Source organism: Nicotiana tabacum, chromosome 5 (assembly GCF_000715075.1).
Source record: "Nicotiana tabacum cultivar K326 chromosome 5, ASM71507v2, whole genome shotgun sequence".
In the NCBI taxonomy this organism is placed as follows: domain Eukaryota; kingdom Viridiplantae; phylum Streptophyta; class Magnoliopsida; order Solanales; family Solanaceae; genus Nicotiana; species Nicotiana tabacum.
The window spans coordinates 8,441,841-8,462,853 of record NC_134084.1 but is presented as its reverse complement, the minus strand read 5'-3'; the positions used below and the strand labels follow the sequence as shown (position 1 = coordinate 8,462,853).

General features: G+C 33.8%; 1 protein-coding gene across 1 annotated transcript; it reads right to left on the bottom strand.

Moving 5' to 3' along the window:
* Positions 1 to 16,909: 16,909 nt before the first annotated feature.
* LOC107808834 (DNA mismatch repair protein MLH1) lies at positions 16,910 to 20,465 on the bottom strand. Its single transcript, XM_075253313.1, has 2 exons — positions 18,018 to 20,465; positions 16,910 to 17,093 (listed from the first exon to the last, which is right to left on the bottom strand). Exon 1 carries the CDS (start codon positions 20,334 to 20,336, stop codon positions 18,120 to 18,122), a length of 2,217 nt encoding a protein of 738 aa, XP_075109414.1. The 5' UTR covers positions 20,337 to 20,465; the 3' UTR covers positions 16,910 to 17,093; positions 18,018 to 18,119.
* Positions 20,466 to 21,013: the final 548 nt, after the last annotated feature.

Genomic DNA, 21,013 nt, shown 5'->3' with positions numbered 1-21,013 from the left:
TAAATAATTCCAGAAATTTTTAATTTTAGAGAAATGGTCTCATTTACTGTCATCACTTGTTTTACAAGTCGATTTTGTGTCTCGAGGCCTTAAAACCTCCTTTTAATCTCACTTCAATTTGTGTGTGCAGTTCGGGTGTGTATCCGAAAAGTCATTATGTAAAAATCTGTAAAAAAATGGTGAATTTTGCCTTTAAAAATTCATTTCCAATATAATTGGCATGACATCACCCTTCGTGCTTTTACCTCACATAATTATGGCACGGAATGATCCTTCGTGCATTATCACTCATATAAAGGCACGAAATTATATATCGTGCGGCACGGCATCACCCTTCGTGCATAAACACTCTCTCACAAATATCATACACTCGTGTTTTAACACTCCCTCACAAATATCATGCACGGCATCACCCTTCGTGCTTTAACACTCTCTCACAAATATCATGCACGACATCACCCTTCGTGCTTGTAAGCACGTGATTTTGCCCCTATGAAAGAATTACTCTCAAAAAATTCAAAATAAAATGATTTTTCCTTGGTGTGCAATTTTTGAATTTTTGTGGTATTTTTGTATAATTATTTGTATTTTTGTCTGTGCATGTTTATTTGTTTAAAAAAAACTATAAAAATAATAAAATAGGTCGCATTTTCGTTTAGTATTTATTTAAGTTTGTTTTACAAAAATGAAAAAATCATTAAAAAAATATAATAATAATGAACGTTGCATTTTAGCATTTAACGTCTAAATTGTGCGATTTTATCGTTAATTGCTATTTAAATATGCGATAATAGTTATTTGGAATTAATTAGTATTTTTTGATAAGTTAATTTAGTTTATAACTTAATTCAGAATTTTAGTTCTATTAATTAGAAAGTAGAAGAAAATAGAGCAAAAAATATAAAGAAAATCGGAATTGGGCTCTTCTTCAAATTCAAGCCACAGGCCCAAAAAATACCCAACCTTCCCCATGACTCGGTCCATTTCAAACCGGGTCGACCCAGTCCATAACCCCAAAGACCCAACACCCCTATCTTCCCATTTTTTTCATTTTTCACTCCAAAAACCCTAACACCTAAAGCTACCCCCCCCCCCCCCCTCTTTCTTCCTCTCCATTTTCTCCAAGCTCATCCATGGCTTCCCCCTCAAGCTCGTCCATGGTTTTTCCTTGTCGACACACACACACTCACACACGCAGAGCTGCTCGTCGACCACCCTGGCTGCTCCTTCTTCTTCGTCCAACAACCTCCGCCCTTATCCGCCATTGACGAGCTTGTCAAGCTCTCATGGTTGCCTCGTCTTCATCTTCTTCTTCACTTCTACACCAAACCACCACCATCTACGCCAGGCAACGCAACCACACACAGTCGCCATGGCTGCTGCGTCTGCTGCTGCCCGTCGCTGCTGATGCTCCGCCGCTGCTGCGTCTGCTGCTGCCCGTCGATGATGCGGCTACGCCACTGCTGCGTTTGCTGCTCCTTCTGCTACTTCGTCGTCGTCTCCTTCAGTCGAACGACCCATCGTCGACACTGCCCAGTAGACCTCCAGCTCCGTCATCGTCACGACCATCATCACCCATAACCCCACTGTTTAGATCTTCGTTTTCTTCATCGCCATCAAACCAGCCATGAACGACCACAACTTCATCTTCTGTTTCTTCCAGCTTCGTCGTTGCTGCTGCGTTCTTGTTTCATCATCGTCGCTGCGTCGTCTTCAAACGACGCCAAACAACTATCTTCTTCGTCGTCGCTTCGATCCGGTTAGTAGGTTTGAGTTTCATTTTGCCCGTATTTTTGTTTTGATATTCTCGGATCTAAAATCAATAAATGTTCGATTCTTGTTTTGTTCATGTTTTAATTTTTTAGTTTGTTCATGTGTTTTGTTGATTTAATTTTTAGATTCAAATGGAAATTTAATTAATTGTTTTTCAGTTTATTTCATGTTAATTTTATTTATTTTTGTAAAAAGGAACTGTTAGTTTAATTTTAATATTGTTAGATTTAGTTTAAATCGCTTGAATCCGTTGTTTGTTGTTTAATATAGATTTAATTCGTGTTTATTTTGTTTGAAGTTCGTTTTTAATTCAGTGATTTAATGTGAAGTTATGTTTTGGTTTTTAATTTTTTTTTTTTGATTCAATGTATCTTTATTATAATTTTGTTGGAATTAATTTTAAAGATCAATTGATTATTTGAAGTTTAGTGATTTGAATATGTTTATTTGTTTTGTTTAAGCTTAATTCGAGTTTAATTCGAATTTGAATAAAACTTGCTTGTTATTGTTGTTGAATCTTTTCATTTATGTCCATACTTTGTTTGATTGTTCTTGAATCCGAAATTAGTATAAGTTTGATCTTCTTGTTTGTTGTCTATCATTTTTGATTATTTCTTCAGTTTGTTTCATGATCTTGTTTAGTTTTAATATAGAAATTGTTGGTTGTAATGTTGTTAGATTTAATTTTAAGTTCAAATGATTATTGAATTTTGAAATCTGAATATACTTGTTTGTTGTTGTTGTTGTTGAATCTGAAAGCAGGTTTGTTTGTTGTTAAAAATATTGTTCAATCAAAATAATTTTAGTTGTTTCTTTGTTGTTCATCATTTAGTTTGAATTTGTTGTTGAAAAATGTTTAGAAACTGATCATATTTGCTGTATTTTGGTTGAAATTAATTATGTGAATTGGTTATAGCTGATGGGAGTAGTTTGGTAATTTGCAGTACGTTCAAGGGTAAATTGGTAATTTCAGTAAGGTCGGAGGGGTATTTTTGGATTTAAAATTCTGAACAATTATTTATTTTGAGTGCTCTGTCCATTAAGATTAAATAATTTGTTAATAATATTAAAATAATGTAGGCATGGGGGACAAGACATAATGGTGGGGAATAATGTACTTGTTTAATCAAAAGTGGGGAACAAGACATAGTGGGATTGCGGGGCTCAAGAAAAGTTATTTAAATAAATAATAATTGTATTTTTAACTAGTAGTGGGTTTGGTAGGAGAAAGTGGTTGTTTTATTAATTGATTAAAAGGTTTGGGATGAGAATAAATAAGGAACTTGATCAGATTTTTAGAGAGGGACAGAGAAGAAAGACAGAAAAAAGAAGGAAGAGAGGGAAAAAAGGAGTTGAATTTTAAGAGAGGGAAAAATTCCGAAAATACTAAGACTCCAAAAATAAAAAGAAAAACATTCTGGAAATTCAAGAGAAGAATAGTATACACATGATATACAATTTAAATATTCTGATATACGGATTTAGAAATTAAGGGTTGAACATTAATTAGTCTTTCAAATCTGAAAAGTTTCCCTTGGCTTCTGTCCGTTGATTGTTGTTGGTGTTTATGGATTTTTATCTTGAGTTTTAAAATCCTTCACTGGTTTCTCATTGCTGGTTGCTGGGTGTTGCTGTTGTTGTATGCTACTGAATTTTCGCTGATCTCCCTTTTCTTTTGCTTCCAATATCAGGTACACGACTGTAATACTAGCTATTGCAAGCTAATAATGTGGAAGCATGAATACATATGAAGAATGAAATTTTGAAGTTTTAATTTCGCTTTTTCTTTGTTCCTTTTATTGATTGTATTTAAGCTATTTCATGTATTACTGAATAATAATTGGAATAAGAAAAATAACATAAGTTAGTCTTTAATGAATCGGTTTGGCAAAACGGGTTAATTCACTAGTTATGAAGGTTTCAAGATCATCAACAATAGGTTAATCATGAACAAGTAGCTAAATTTAGCTAAGACATGAATTTAAATTAAATTTCGTAAATTAGGCATTAAGGCATGATTTGAGTTCAAGCAAGATTAGAAGAACGTTTAAGTCTAATAAACTTTCTAATAAGCTTTAGTAATTATGGTTAAATCTAGTTTCAAATGGTTGTGAATAATTAATCTCAATAGTTTTTTGATAACAATGCTGAGTTTTAATCTAGCTATATTTGATTCTTTTGAATATTAGTTGTCGAATTTTTATTTTATTTATAATTTCGAATTTTTTGAGTAAAATTCCTTTTCATCAATATTTGTATTAATCTAGCAATTAGTATGCCATGTTTTCTTAAATAATAATTTAAAAAAAGCGTAATTAATTAGGATTTTCTTTCTTTATTTTAGAGACTAATTTTAATAGAAAAATGTAGTCGCTTTAAGATTTGTCCATTTAAAATAAATGAGATGAGCCTCGCTTAGTAAAATGTATAGATTGCGGGGCCCTCACAAATGTATGTATTAATTATTTAGAACATCGGAGTTAGCCGTCTAGTGAAATTTTACGGTCTTTCCCAAATCAACAATACGCTAGTCGCTCTAGGCGCGTCTTTAACAAATTATTTTCTTAAATATGGGTGTGCATTTATGTAACCCAAATCCAAATCTCAACGGAGTCGAAATGTGTCGATAGCCACGGGTGCATTGATTGCGACGTGGTTTGAAATACGTTTTCACAATGTTGCAATTCTCCGTAAAATAATAACAATAAATAAAAAATAATAAAAGCAGCTAAAGGATAAAATTTGCACATAAGTTTATAATATGTATTATATCAGATAATCAAGCCGAATATAACAGTTGAGCGACCGTGCTAGAACCACGAAACTCGGGAATGCCTAACACCTTCTCCCGGGTTAACAGAATTCCTTATCCGGATTTCTGGTTCGCAGACTGTAATACAGAGTCATTCTTTTCCTCGATTCGGGATTAAAATTGGTGACTTGGGACACCCTAAATCTCCCAAGTGGCGACTCTGAAATAAATAAATAAATCCCGTTTTGATTGTCCTTTTAATTGGAAAAAACTCCTTCACCCCTAGCGGGGGCGGAAAAAGGAGGTGTGACAGTGTTTTACCACTCTTCCTCATCCAAACAACAATCACAAAGCAATAAGGGCAAGGGAATCAATAAAATCCCGGCAAGGGAACAATAGTACTACAATCATATCCCGGCAAGGGAAACAATATCAAAAAAATAACATCCCGGCAAGGGAGATAACATTAAAACAACAATATCCCGGCAAGGGAGACAATATCATAATCCTCTTTTCTTTTTCACATTTACTTCACAATTTGAGTCAACGCTCTATAATGTTCAATTGCCAATTATACTCCCACAAATCATTTTACAACTTGAGTCAACGCTCTCCAATGTTCAAATACTAATATTACTTCTACAAGCCTTGCTCAACAATAGAATCATCACATAAAGCATGAACAATAAAAACAGAGTCACATTAATCATAGTATAAGACTCACAGGCATGCTTGATACCAACGTGTAGATACTCGTTACCATGCCTATACGTCGTGCTCAACAACTAACACATAGCAAATAGGATACAACTCCTAATCCCTCAAGCTAAGGTTAGACCCAACACTTATCTCGATTCCACGAACACAATTCAAGCCTCAACTACCGCTTTACCTCTTGATTCCACCACCAATTCGCTCGTATCTAGCCACAAGTTACTTAACTATATCAATAAATGCTAAATGAATCAATTCTAATGTATGAAAATAGGTTTTCTAAAGTTTTTCCCAAAAAGTCCTAAAATTGACCCCGGGCCCACATGGTCAAAACCTGAGGTTCGAACCAAAACCCGATTACCCATTCACCCATGAACCCAAATATATAATTTATTTTGAAATCGGACCTCAAATCGAGGTCCAAATCCCCAAAATTTGAAAAACCTAAATTCTACCCAAATCACCCAATTTCCTCCATGAAAACCCTTGATTTTGAGTTAAAATCATGTGAAAAAATGTTAAAGATTAACAAAAACGAGTTAGAAATGACTTACAATCGATTTGAAAGAGTAATTGTCTTTGAAAAATCGCCCAAAGGTGTTTAGGTTTTGAAAAAGTTTGAAAAATAAAAGATTTTCGGCTAAGTTATGATTTTGCAGGTCGCTTGCGAACCCTTCAGAACCTGTTGACTTCGCAATTGCGAAGATCTTGTCGCATTTGCGACACTGAAGAAATCCGGTCCACTTCGCATTTGTGAGGGACCCCCGCAATTGCGATATCGCTTTTGCGATGATTACGTCGCATTTGCGACCATGGCAGCCCAGGTCATCTTCGCATTTGCAATAAAGATTCGCATTTGCGAGCCAGGCTTCGAAATTGCGAAGCCTGCAGGCCTGCAACATACCAGCAATTTCCTAAGTCCAAATTTCACTCCGTGGCCTATCCAAAACTCATCCGAGCCCTCGGGGCTACAAAACCAAACATGTACGCAAGTCCAAAAATATCATACGGACTTGCTCGTGCGATCAAATCATCTACATAACGTCAATAACTATGAATTTAGCATCAAAATCAAAGAAAAATCTCATGAACTTTCAAAGTTCAAATTATAACAACCGAAGGTCCGATTCACGTTTTTACAGGCTCAACATAAATCCCATATAAGACCTGTATCGGGTTTCGGAACTAAAATACGGACCCGATACCATCAAATTCAAACATATTTCATTTCCAAAAACTCATATATATTCCAGAAAATAATTTTCTTTAAAAATTCATTTCTCGGGTTTGGGACCTCGGAATTCGATTCCGGGCATACGCCCAAGTCCCATATTTTCCTACGGACCCTCGGGACTGTCAAATCACGGGTCCGGGTTCGTTTACCCAAAATGTTGACGGAAGTCAACCTAAATTCATTTTAAAGGCAAAATTCACCATTTTTTTTACAGATTTTCACATAATGGCTTTCCGGATACACACCCAGATTGTGCACGCAAATCGAGGTGGAAAAAAGGAGGTTTTAAGGCCCCGAGACACAGAATCGACTTGTAAAACAAGTGAAGACCTTTTGGGTGATCACATTTACTAAGAAAATTACTTGAAATTTCAAGTATGCCCCTCTTTTAGATTACTTTACTACAATCAAGTAATTAAAAGAAAAATTCTTAGATTGATTTGTGGGGACATAAATTCCTTCCTATAGCTCATGATTTAAAAACTCTCACAACAACAAAATTCCCTTCAATCAAATTTTTCACATTAATTTTTCACAAAATTTTCAATTAATATTAATATTATCGACTAATGCAAATATTCACGGGTCCATTTCGTTCAAAAAAAAAATTTAAAAAGGTGAAAAAGAGTGAAATATACGGACGAGGGTAATCTTATTATAAGAAGCCAATAAATGATTTCATGTAATCAGTCATTTTATTCCTGAGAATTATTCAGAGAGAGAATATTATTGTTAAAGGAAAAATCCAATAGAGTTACTCAATTCTTTGAAAATGATATGAGCATCGTATATTGTTCATTGTTTTTTCTTTTTATTATTTTACCCAAAAGAAGACATTGGAATCTTTATTTTTGTTCTCTTTTTTTTTTTAATTATGGAAAGTTTCTAATTTGTTATAGAAATATCATTTTTTTTTCAATTGCCAGGAGAATATTAGAGCTCAATAATTGAGGTGGTTTATCCAAACTGTCAACATAATTGATTGGGAGAAGTACAACATTAGAAGGCAGAGATTATCAAAGAATATTGCATCAGCTTTTTTTATTCCTTTTTTTTTCTTTTAACATTTGTTATGTTCTAAAGTTCCAGCTTTTCTAGGTTGGCCAAATCCACATTATATTATATCATGATTATTAATTAAATCCGACACGAGAGAACAAATAATAGTGCTACAACTAATAAAGCCCAAGTCCAAAGTTCCATAAATAAAAGTGAAAATAGCATGTGTTAGCCAGCTTTCGGACTGGTAATTAACAAATAGCTAGTGTTTGCAAAGTTATTGAAAAATAATTATCATTTTACTACAATACGGAAAGTTCCAGCATAATATACTGGAGATTGGAGCACATGTGTATGAACTTCCATCATATCATGTTATTATGCTAGAAGTTCATACACAAAAATTCGAACTCCAGTATATTATGCTGGAATATTTTCTGAATTTTGAACAGTGTTTTCGTTCAGATTTATCTTTACATGAAAAGTGGCTAAATTTCGAATACTTTTGAAACTATAGCTATTTTTCAACTACCACTTATAAATTTGGTTATTTTTGAATTTCACCCTAAAAAAATGGAAGGATTAATCGCAAATTCCATTAATGTTGTAAATATAATTTAAGAACAGTCACGAGGTGTGGTCTAAGATGGATGGGATTTCAGAGTTCGAAGTTCGAACCCTATGAATGAAGAAATATCTTATACTGAACGTTTCTCCCTTTAATAAATCTTATATGGCGTAAAACTTAATTAATCAGATCAGTAAATTTGAAATACCAAATGATAATAGCAAAAACAAAATTCAATCTAAAGACAACTTAAAGGGGGGGGGGGGAAAAAGAAAATTAATTATGGATTGGTTGTTAGATGAAGAAAATGATTGCCAAGGAAAATCAAAGGGAACTTTGGACTGGTTTCCTTTTTAATTTCGTAACAAAAATAAAGTCAGGAATAACACACTGTTCTCTTGTGATAGTCATGTAGAATAAATTCTTATAAGGAATTAAAGCTTGAAAGATACTTTTAGTTGACCAGATTAATATATTTGATAGAAGACGCACACAATAATATTAAAATAAAACAAGAGAAAATTGCTCGGTTTTACTTTTACCATATTATGTAGACCTCCAAAAACAAAAGTCAAGTAGAGGAATTAATCCAAAGATGGATTCACAATTCCAAGAAGATGGACACAAATATTACAAAGAGATAGAATCTGGATTTTATATTTGGCAGGTTCAACTTCGAGGGTGGGGTAAGGTTTCTATACACACTATCCACCCCACTCGTAGAATTCTACTAAGTTATTGTTGTTGTTGTAAATTATACATTAAAATTAAAGATTTTCTTACAATATTCGTAATTTATAACATGTATACCTATGCTCCATATCAAAAATATTGAGATCATTGAACCCTGCTATATCATCTACTGTTATTAGTTTTAATTATATAAAATTTTGCAATGCCAAAGGGAGATTAAAGATTTCAATGTATTAGATTTGAAAATTTTGAATGAATGCAACAAATAAAAAAAATTACTTAATAGGACACAAGAGGGGACATTAGACATGCGTATAAACTGAGAATTAAATATTTAATTTCACTTGTAAAGTTACACTCAATAATTATTGAACCATAAGACGTTTTGAGTTTGGGTGCACAAATATATATTTAAGTAATTTTTAAGAAATAAAATATTATCATACATATGCTATAGAGAGAGAAGGTGAACCCTATGCTCCTAAAACATAGATACACCCCTGAATTAATCCAAGACATTATCGAAAAGATAGAAAAACATTTTGTTTAATGTGCAAGATTAATTAAAAATGAAAAAACTATCTAGGCCCCGTTTGTCCATATTTAAAAAAAAATCCTTTTTTTCAAATAAAAATAAAAAATGTGTTTTTCCGTGACTAGGGTATGTCAACTTGTGTCATGTTAGTCAAAAAGTAACGATTTGAACCCCTAAGTCCATGGCACACCACAAATGACCTCTTCTACACACACACCAAAAAAAAAAAGAAAAAAACTCCTTTATTCTCCTTGGGCCCCCCTCAATATCAACCACAAATCCACAATTAAATTAATAGAGGAAAAAAAGGAAATGCAATCTCTTGTTTTTGTTTTATTTTCTGTTCTTTTGTATCACTCATATATAATTTCTCGAAGTTATTCTACATCCCTTGCCCCAATCAATCATAAAAATATCTAGCTTATTTGAAATTGTTAGTACTCCCCTTTATCTCAATTGTTCATTTCGTCTCAAGAAACATAGTTGTAGTGGAAAACAATAAGTTCAAACCCACCCACAAAACTCATCATAAATCTACGTCGGCCTAGAGGAGTGAATTATATATAATGCTCTTTCTTTTTTATACCCGTAATGTTCGAGTCAGCTTGAGTGTAATTTATTAATTATTTCAGCAGATATCTGGTATCTTTTATCACTACTGATAGCGAAAAATTCTGACCATTAAAGCTAGTCGGAGGAGAAAATAATAGTACTATTTTTTTTTTCTTCGTTAAAATTTAAATCCTTTCGATGTTCAGATGGACGAATGCTGCTAAGATAATGCAGAATATATCGGTTTAACATGAAAAAGTAGACATTGTCAAGCCTAGAGTTGTATTATGTAAATTTCATCTCATTTCATTGATCATTAGGTTACATTGTGCAAACTTAAAGTGCTTTAAGCTTTCTTATGTAGTTCTCTTAATTTGAGTATTGTTTTTCAGGTGGTTGTTTCATATTCACACAAGCAGTTGACTCAACTTGCACACCCAAAGGGAAGTGGGAATATTGAAGAGCTCTTATAATAATAATTTCAAGCAGTCTTTATAAAGGGAACCTTAACAAAAATGATAAAGTTGTTGTCATATGACAGAGAGATCACGAATTTGAGCCGTGAACAATAGCTTCTTGCATAAATATAGGATAAGGCAGCATACAATAGATCCTTATGGTCCGATCCATTTTCGAATTCCGTATATAACGGGAACTTAATGCCCCGTACGGCCCTTCTAGTGGGTCTTCACTTCATATTTACTTTTTCTGCAGCCGCCATGATTTCATAAAAACTACATTTCGTTGGCCGGCCATAAAAGAAAGACCTTTTCAGCAGCCTTTTCTTTTCTCCTTTGTATTTTTCTAATAACACACCTATTCCCATGACATCATATATACTTTCACTAACCTCATTTCCCTCTCTTTCTACATCTGCGAATGCTTGTGTTGGGATATACTATTAACCATGCGGTTTAAATATAATACTATATTTTATTTTTTATGGAACAATTATTTATTTAATCTATTCAATTCAATAAGTACTATTTTAGATAGATCATTTGTTATATGTGTGTACTTTTAGTTATGTAGCAGACAATTTAGTGTACGGAATCTTAGCTCATGCACAGAAGATTAAATTGTTGGTTCTCATAATTAATAAACTATGTTCACAATCAAAGATATTGTTGGACAAAATATCTTGATGATTGTAGCACAAGATTATCGTATAATTTTTCTTGATTATGGGAGTAGTTTTACTCCAACTTCTTGTGCTAGTATACTCAGTGTATATTGAACGGACCAAGTAGAGAAAAGATATTTTTTTACTGAATATATAAAATATTTTCTCTAATTCATTAAATGAGATTATACTCCTAATCTTGATATAATTATTATGATCAATGTAATTTGTTTATTGTTTTGATTTATCAAAATGTACAACTCTATTTAGAGTTAGTGTATACCTAATAGATTGGACAATAACGAATAACATTTGTGAGTAATAATTAGTTGATAGAATCCATGACTCAATTTTGAGTTTGATTATACCCCTTTATGTAAGCTTATAAGTTTTCATGTGAAAATCCGGCCGGTGGATTTTGTATCCGTCACATGAAATGGTTTCAGCGGAATTATAAAGGATTTAATTAGTTAATCGAATTAAATTTTCAGTGATTTAATTTAATTAACTGGTATTTGAAATCTTAACATGGGAAGTTAAAATAAGTGTTAATGAATTTTTGAAATTCATATAGAGGAGTTCAATTGCAGTTTTTTAGTGGAATAAATTGCAATTAGTTATAGTAAGAATTAATTCATGCTAATTTTGAATTAATACTATAATTAGTAGCCTCTTATTATTTCTATGGTCCCTGTTATACCTAGTAAAAACCTGGACAGACTTGGGTAAAAAGTAGCTTGGGAAAAAAGTTATCCTTTTGAGTTAGAGTAGGATTCTACTTGCAGAATCTTACACGTTTTTGAGCCCGTATTGTGGCTTAATTTTGGGTCTATTAAAAGAAGACTAGTTTCACCTAATAACTTACCTTAGTTGTATTGTTCTTGTCCACCCAAAAGCAAAATCGTCCAAAGGTTTTACCAGGCATATTGCAGAAGACTGCAGCCCTGAATTCTTGCTGTTTGGAGGATTTGTGCAACTATTTCAAGAGGTTAGTGCTTCTAATCCTGTTATTATTGCGTTGTCTAGTTTACATGTATTTGATGCCTAGTTTGTATGCTTGCTTTCGTTGCGCATGTTCTAACATTGTTGACACAACGACAGTTGTATTTGGATATATAGTGAACCTAAAATTGTAGGTTAGTAGAAGAGTACGTACCATTGCACCTGTTGCTTTTTTGGTACTGATTATAGATATAGAAAGAAAGAATTTTTTTTTTTAATTTCATGTCCAGTCAAATACCGTCATAACAAGACAAAAGAGAGTAATAACTTTCATATGTAAGTGATTTTATTGGTATGTGAACAAAGTCCCATATTGATAACTAAAAAGATTGTAAGCCTACATATAAGTGTATGAATTTTTTAATGGTATGAGCTAGACCTTTAGAGAAAATTGTGCGAGTTTGAACTAAAACGGACAATCTTACACCATGTTAAGAGCAGTACGCTGAATTTGTGGAAAAAGTATGGTGATGGTAGGGTGAAAGTGCGTGGCCCAATTTGCTTACTTTACGAGCTTGGAGACGCATACAAGAAGAAAAATTGCAGGCGTCGGTTGCCAAAACACTGACGATGTGGGTGGCTCATAGTGAATCTCGAATATTGACCTGTAGATCGTAGTAATGGGCGACATAGAACTTGGTTCAAGGGAGAGATCTCGTGAATCGTGGTAGTGGGCCACGTGAAACTTAGTTCGATGGGGACATTGTTGGGAATACGAACAAAGTCACACATTAATAGCTGAAAAGATTGAAGGTCTACGTATAAGCTGTAGGAATATCTTAATGGTGTGAGGCCTTTTGAAAAAACCGTGCGAGCTAGACACATAACGGACAATATCACAAGAGTATTTATGGGCTAATTGAGCCCAAAAGGTTGATGCCGGTTTTTATATATAGAAAGTCAATATTTCGTAAATGAACAAAATTTCAGGTACTTTACGTTGAGTCTGCGAACAAAGTACCACATTGGTAGCTGAAAAGATTGGAAGCCTATATATGGTGTAAGAATTTTTTAATGGTTTGAGGTCTTTTGGGGAAAACTATGCGAGCTTGGCCCAAAGCGGATAATATAACAGTATATTAAAAGTATCTATGGACTAATTGAGTCTAACAACTGATATTAAAGTCCAGACTAAGCGAGGCAAGTATGGCGATGGCAAGGTGAAGGTGCAGGGCTCAATTTACTTACTTTTACGAGCTTAGAGACACACAAAAAAAAAAGCTAGTTGTGCGCTTCGCTTGCCAAAAATACTTTGATGATGTGGGTGGCACACAGTGCATCTCGAATATTGACATGTAGATTATAGTAATGGGTCAAAATTGAAAGTCTACGTATAAAGTGTAATGATCTTTTAATGGTGTGAGACCTTTTGAAAAAAAATCGTGCTATTAGGGCTCAAAGCGGACAATATTATAAGTATCTATTGGCTAATTGAGCCGAACAAGTTGATGTGCCGATTTCCTTTATAAGGATATTATCAATTATAAGGATATTATAATTGAGCCGAACTATATCGAATCCGAAAACTTTTTATATATAGAAAGTCAATGTTTTGTGTGTGAACAAATTTCGAGGCACTTTATGTTGTTACAAACAAATCGATCATAAGAAATAAGAGGCACATACCACAATAACCCATCTGATCAGTTTTACTCTATCCATGCTTAATTTAGAATTGTCTGCGTGCCGTTATGTAATCTCTTCCGTCAATTTTAAAGAAATATTTAAACTTAAAATATTAATATATAACAACAGTTTTAAGTACTCCACTGTTAAAGAAATCAACAGGAAAAAAATGGTTAAAGATAAGGTCAAAGTGAAATAGACATTATATAAAATGAATAGTTTTCATTTTAATTTGCCCCTTAATGGAAGCAGTAAGAAATTAATTATTAATTACAAGTTGAAAATAATTAAATTAGAAAACATATCAAATGTTAAGTCATAATATCAAAACATTGTTTTGTTGATACATGACATAATTTTTGATTTATTAATTAATTTAATTGCAAGTGGATTAGATACATGGTCTGTGTTATCTTTTTGGGGAGCTTGGGGTTGTGGTGGGAAAAGAATGATGCAGGAGAAAGAAACACAATTTTTAGGTAAAAGAGTCAAATTTGCCTAAGGGCTATTTAAAGTTTGAGCAAATTTGACCTTCGTTATAGTTTGGATCTTATCTTATGCCGTCACTAGAAAAAAAAAATTCTTATTATTGCATTGACCCATGCAGCAACAACAACAACAACTCAGTATAATCTCACTTAGTGAGGTCTGAGGAAGATAGTGTGTACGCAAATCTTACTCTATATCCTGAAGTAGAGAGGCTGCATTAACCCCTAATGGAACTCAAATTCGAGGGTAATATTAAACTATATTAAAAAAATAATTAAAGGGGTAAATTTGAATTTTTTATCTCAAAATACTTTGACACGTGAAATTCATTCAATCCACATTGAGTTGAATTAGTTGGAAATGCAAATACGAAAAAATTGTAAAGGCAAGAGTATGAAACAATCGAAAGTATAACAGAAGATAAAATCGAGCAACTTCGAGTAGTACAAGGGCAAGTTTAGCCTTTTCCCCAATTTTTTATATCCATAAAGAAATTTATGGCCTTATAAGAACAAATAAAAGAAGAAAAAAGGTATAAGTACCCTCTTGAATTAATACCAGATTTTTAATTACATATTTTATCTTTGTAAGATTCTTATTATCCATTTCGAAAAAGTTCAGGAGAATAGTACGGCCCCATAAAAATAAAGTGTATAACTAAAACTCAACCTTAATTTAAGGGGTTACTTATGTTATTTCCCATGAAAGAAAGAAGAAACATGCCTTTCATTATAATATAATATAATTGTTTAACTTTCTAGATATGATCAAAGATTATACATTTTTTTAATTGATGACCCTTCTATCTCAACCCTTAGTCCAAGTAGCTTGCATTTAGCACTCCATTGTTGTCTTATACGTATGCAAAACCAACTTTCATTTATTTTATCGTCCTATTATCCTTATTGAAAAAGACAGCATAAAGTATTAGAACAATAAAAATATAGTTTATGAAAATGTATTATCAACGTAGGTAAAGAGGATGCCTAACTATTACATAAAAAAAAATGCGTCATTTCCTCACAAACCAGTCAGGATTTTAGTCTTATATTTACTTAGGGGTCGTTTGGTCGAATGTATAAGAATATTACTAAATAAGGCGTATTAATAATATTGTGATTAGTAATGCTGGAATTAATTATGCTGGAATTATTTTTTTTCACTGTTTGATTTGGTGTATTAAAAATAACATGCATTATATAGGCATGTATACATGCTTATCCAACAACAACAACAACTCGGTGAGTTCCCACAAGTGGAGTCTGAGGAGGGTAGAGTGTACGCAGATCTTTTTCCTACCTCGGAGAGTAGGGAGGCTGTATACATGCTTATCCATGTAATAAAAATCATGGTATTACTAATGTCATGGTTTGCCATGTATTAGTTATACATAAGATAATATCAAATAGGGTGTATAACTAATACATATATTAGTTATACGTAGGTTGAAAAATATTACCAAATAAGGAATTACTAATACCAAAGCTAATATATGTATTATTTTCCCCTCCTACCAAGGCTACACATTTAAGTTATAAAACTAAAAGGCCAAGGTATCAACGGACAACGAAGGATGCAGAAACTGGTTCAGAAAACTAAAAGGCCAAACTTCAAAAGTTCAAACAATTCTCAGAAAACACATAATATCTAAATGAGCGCGAAGAGATATTAAGAGCCCGTTTGGACAAAAGAAATTTTTCTTCTTCTTTTTTTCAAATTTTTTTTACTTTTTTTCAAAATCAGCGTTTGTTCATAATATTTTCAATTTTTACTTGAAGATGCATTTTGAAAATTTTTAAAAATTTGAAAAACTTCAAAAAGTTATGTTTCAAAATTTTCACTCAGATCACTCACAAAACTTCAAAAACAACCCAAAATTATATTCATGTCCAAACACAACTCAAATTTTCAAATATCACGAAAAAAAACTTCACCTTTTTTGAAATTTTACAATTTTTATGTCCAAAGGCGCACTTAGTGTTTTGAAAATTTGGTGTAAGGAATTAATAATCACATGATTAAGTGCAAAGTTTATCTAAAATAAATGTGTTTCGAGTACCACATGGTTAAACAAAAAAAATGCAAAAGTAGTTTTTTCTACTGTTTGAAATAAGCTAAAATTAAACACTATAGAACTAGAATCAAGAATAAGAATTGAAGGTTATGAACAATCACATTTGTATAAGATGAAATCTCTTGTGGATTATCCACAGAATTCTTACTTAAGGCATTCTCAACCTCTGCAAACCTAAAACCATCAACCAGTTTGACATTTATCATTGCATTCCTTTCAGCGTATTTTGCATCAGAATACACTGAAGACAGAAATGCGCAAGCCTCAAATTAGAACAAATAATGAGGGGAATTGAAAAGCAACAAAAATCCAAATTGCTCTTTCAAATTTGCTATTCTTGTACTGTGGATGCAAATAGCATTTACTTTCACACTTCTCTATAACACCAATCTTCTATAACAACACTTCACTATAACAGTCAAGTATTTTTGGAACTAATTTTTCATGTTATTTTATAATATATGTTTTTTATAACATTGCGCTATAAAAAAGGACAACTTGGTGCACTAAGCTCCCGCTATGCCGTCGGACCCACAAGGGTCTATTATCCGCAGTCTTAACCTGCATTTCTGCAAGAGGCTGTTTTCACACGTGACCTTCTGGTCACATGGCAGCAACTTTACCAGTTACGCCAATGCACTGCACTATAACAACTAAAAATATACTGAGCAAACGAGATTGTTATGAAAAGGCTTAATTATACTATGAAAAGATAAATCAGTGGGCAGCCAAGTAACCATAATAAATCACTACACAAAATCCCAAAATGGATTGCTGGAAGACAAATGAAGAGACATAACATTTGAAAATATGTTTTCTACAACTTAAACTTCCCTATATGAGAAAAGAGAAGCATGCTACCTACACTCCTTAAACTAGCTTCTAGTCTTGGCTGATATCTCAAAACAGCTTCTCAAATGCCTTTCAACTTCAGCTTCTACCCAAATCAGTGGCTTTACCTGAATGCATTACTAGTAAAGTTATGAACTTTATAGACCGCCTCAACTAACAAAGAAGAATAAGTCATAGGCACAATTAATGAGAACACAGAATTAGCCGAGGAAGGAAAAAGCTTTTCTAGGATACAGTAAGCTCGGATCAATGGGTGGTCATTTACTAAATTCTACAGCATATTGAGGAAGCAGTCACATAGCAAAAACAGAACTATATTATCGATGTAAAGAAATGATAATAAGAAAAACTTGAAGCTTATAGCTCATCAAGTCATGAAGTTTCATGTACATGGCTACTTGTGTAATTCTGCTTTCCTTTGTTTCCTTCTCTCAATGGAAAAATCAAACCTTCATTATAGTTGAAGAATACATTTAACTGATTTCTGAGTGGAAAGAACATGTGGGGACGTTTTCTGTTTGAGTATGGGGATTATTATAGTCGTTCAAGTGTGCGAAAAATGGAAAGATTTCATAGCTATATGCAATGCACACCCCACTGCTGATTAATGCATATGCTAATTATTTGATGAAATAATTAAATAACTGCTTATTTGCTATATGTTAGTTAGGCCTAAACTATTGTATGAGAAACACATGCTGCAAAATCAATGAGTTGTATCCTAAAAGAGAATCATGTGGATGTGAAAGCTACTGCCTCTGTGATTTTACTGCAGCAAATTGAGATCTTTGAATATGTACATGAATCTAAACCCTAAATCCATAGAACTAACTCAAATCAATTTCCATTCTTCTCCTAACTCCTAACTATCAAAATCCTCAAACAATGCGGAGATCTTCTTTAAGAGATTTTGGCTAACTGAATCTCTTCAAGAAGTTTTTCCGCAATATTTGACAAACTTTGGTGTACTCTTTCCCTGTCTGAGATGCCATTTAATGGAGCCGTGTATTTGAGTAGACACAAACTTTTACCTTCCATTTTGCTTCTTTTCACAACAGACGTAGGTAGAGGACAAAAGCTGTTCATATGTACATCATTTTGCTTCAAGGAGCACACGTCAAAATTCTCCATGTTTAACATCTCTCGAAAATTCTGTAGAGCTTTTCCAGTGAAGCAACCTGAACAAAAGTTCCATTTTTAGCCATGGAATTAGGGGGCTTGAAGAAGAGTCTGAGGGCGGGAAACAGAACATGCTGAATCGACCATTCGCGTTGAGCCCAGGCATTTTCAGCCTCCGAAAGTAATTCTTCCTCATATTCAGACTCCATGATATCATTCTCTATGTTTTCCATAGAAGCTGTTCCTACTGAACCACTCGAAAGCACTTTCTTTTTGTAGAATTTCAAGCCATCACCCGAGGGATTAGGCAGTAATGGTGGATTCATGGCATACAAATTTCCAAGGGCAGCGGCAATTGTCTGAAAACAAACTTTCTCATCCTCCCAATCAACATCATTGCCCAAACAAAGTACAAATTCTGGGATGCGGTCCATGTCAGGTGTGTATTGATCAAGTATAACAGGAAGTCTAGACAAATTGCCATTTGAATCGATATAAACACTAAAATACTCCTCTAGCATTTCAGCTTTTTCCTTGAGCAGTTCTGTATTCATCTCGGCAATCTTTCCTCTTAGCTCATTGCTTTCATTGCCTTGGGGATCTATACCCTCTTCTTCTTTCAAAGCAAGCATTATTAGCTCGGGTAATGACGCCGGTTCACTCAGTTGAATCGCATTGAAATGTGCAAACCGACGTAAAACTTGCTGATACATAAGCTCTTTACTCAAGTTAATCACATTAACAAGATAAAGGTGTGTGTTGTGTTGAATCAATGCAAAAACCTCATCCGCCATCCCAATATACGTACAATGCCTAACAACATCTAATAGACCAGAGTGACAATCATTATCAATCTCATTAACTAGCTCTTGGATGCTAGTGAGGTCCGCGGTTTCACTAGGATTCCTCCTTTGTCTAATAGAAGACCTCACTGAACTCAAGCAAGAACCTCCTCTTTCTGAACTACTAGGAGGCTTCATTTGCACGTATGCGTGCAACCTTCCAGAAGGGTCCAGCGTATCCGTTCGTACCATTTTATGTGGCGCTTTTTGCGACTTTATCCCAGATGAAGACGGACAATCTTTACTGGAATCTTTAATTGTGGCCACTGGACTTGAAGAACAAAAATCCATGGTCTGTTCCTGGAATCTCCTTGACTCATTCGAGCTTCTCAATTTTGACTCTACCACAGACTGTATCTTCTCAATGATGAATTCTTGATTCATAAGGCTTACCTCTCTCTTTGTTGGGTGTACATTCACATCAACATGCTGAGGTGGCAAAACAATTGACATGTATATAAAAGGTTTTGATGCTTTAGGCAAGGTAGCAGTATAGACTAGCTCAATTGCCCTTTTCAAAGCACTACAATCAACGAGCCTATCATTTATAAAAAGTACCATGGTTATCTTCTTCGCAATATAATTCGAGTCAGAAATGAAACCATCCATCTTAAAATCAGTATCAGAAACTTCAATATTCATCAGATTTCGAGCAACTGAAACTCCATAAACAGATCTAATCGAATCAATCCTCGAACAAGTAGCTAGACTGTGAACATCTGCTCTACCAGCTCCATGTTTTCTACAAGAGAAGCTCACACTTGTGTGATGAAGTGCAAACCTACTAATTAGGTCAACAATTTTCGGATAATCATCAGCAGAAGAATTCTCTAGGGTTTTCCTTCGTGCCGCCATGTTATAAAACAAATTCTCAATCATTATCTGTGTACCTTTAACAGCAGCACAAGGTTTTGGTTCATCTACCATTAAACCGTCTTTATACGTTGCTCTGTATCCGTACAGCTGGCCGTCGGTAATTGTAGTGACAGTTACGTGACCGACGTAAGTCATACTAGCTAAAGCTTCACCTCTAAATCCCATTGAACTAATCGTCTGTAAATCTTCAAACTTACTCAGCTTAGACGTCGTGTGCCGCTCGCATAATATTGGTAAATCTTCGTAATGAATGCCGTGGCCGTCGTCGGAAACTTGGATAAGTTTAAGGCCGGAATCCTTAACGACGACCGAGATAGAGGTGGAATTAGCATCTAAGCTGTTTTCGATGAGCTCTTTCACTGCAGATACTGGCCGTTGGATTACTTCCCCAGCTGCGATTCTGTTCACTACTGATTCCTCCAGCCGCTTTATCTTCGGTGGCTCCTTCGGTATCGCCGCCGCCGTTGCTATGGGTTCCATTTCCACTTCGTTAATAGCCTCTTCGATTTCCATGGCGGCGGATTCTGCACTGTTCTGCTCTGTATTCTGTGGGAAGCAAATTGCAATGTTATTTGGGTTTTTAGGGTTTAGAGACTATTTGGGCGGGAAGAGAATGGGCTGGTCTAGCTGAAAATTTACGGATCTTCACTGTGATTTTTTTTTGAAAAAATTACATGTAACTAACTTATATACTGTATTTATCATATATAAATATATTTTAAAATAATTACAATTTGTAGTTATTATAGAGTGTATAGAGTATGGAGTCACATATAATGATATAGTAACTATATGTATCACTATATTTTAGTGTATTGTATACGTTGATACAACCATTTAAAGTGAATGAATACAAGTAATACATGCCGATAATAATTGAACAGTAATTACGAATGGTATTTAGTCAAACTATAGTTATTAGGATCTAAATATAGTGTTTTATGAAAAATTCTTATTTTTTTGGTACGTTAGAAGAAAAAAAATTACTTAAATCTCTCGTAATTACATTGATTGAATGGGCCACGAGAAGAAACTCTAATTTCATGAGCTGTACCTCCCAAATTATTATAGCTTCTACATGGTTGTGACTTTTGTTAGCCAAAAAGTATGCACATTTGTTCGCTTCCCTCCAAATATGTGCAATAATAGTCTTGTTGATTTCCGATAAATACTAACAATCTTCAATAATA

What these genes read in the sequence shown, in the direction of transcription:
- LOC107808834 (XM_075253313.1), bottom strand. Translation starts at nt 20,336, where the DNA reads ATGGAAATCGAAGAGGCTATTAACGAAGTGGAAATGGAACCCATAGCA.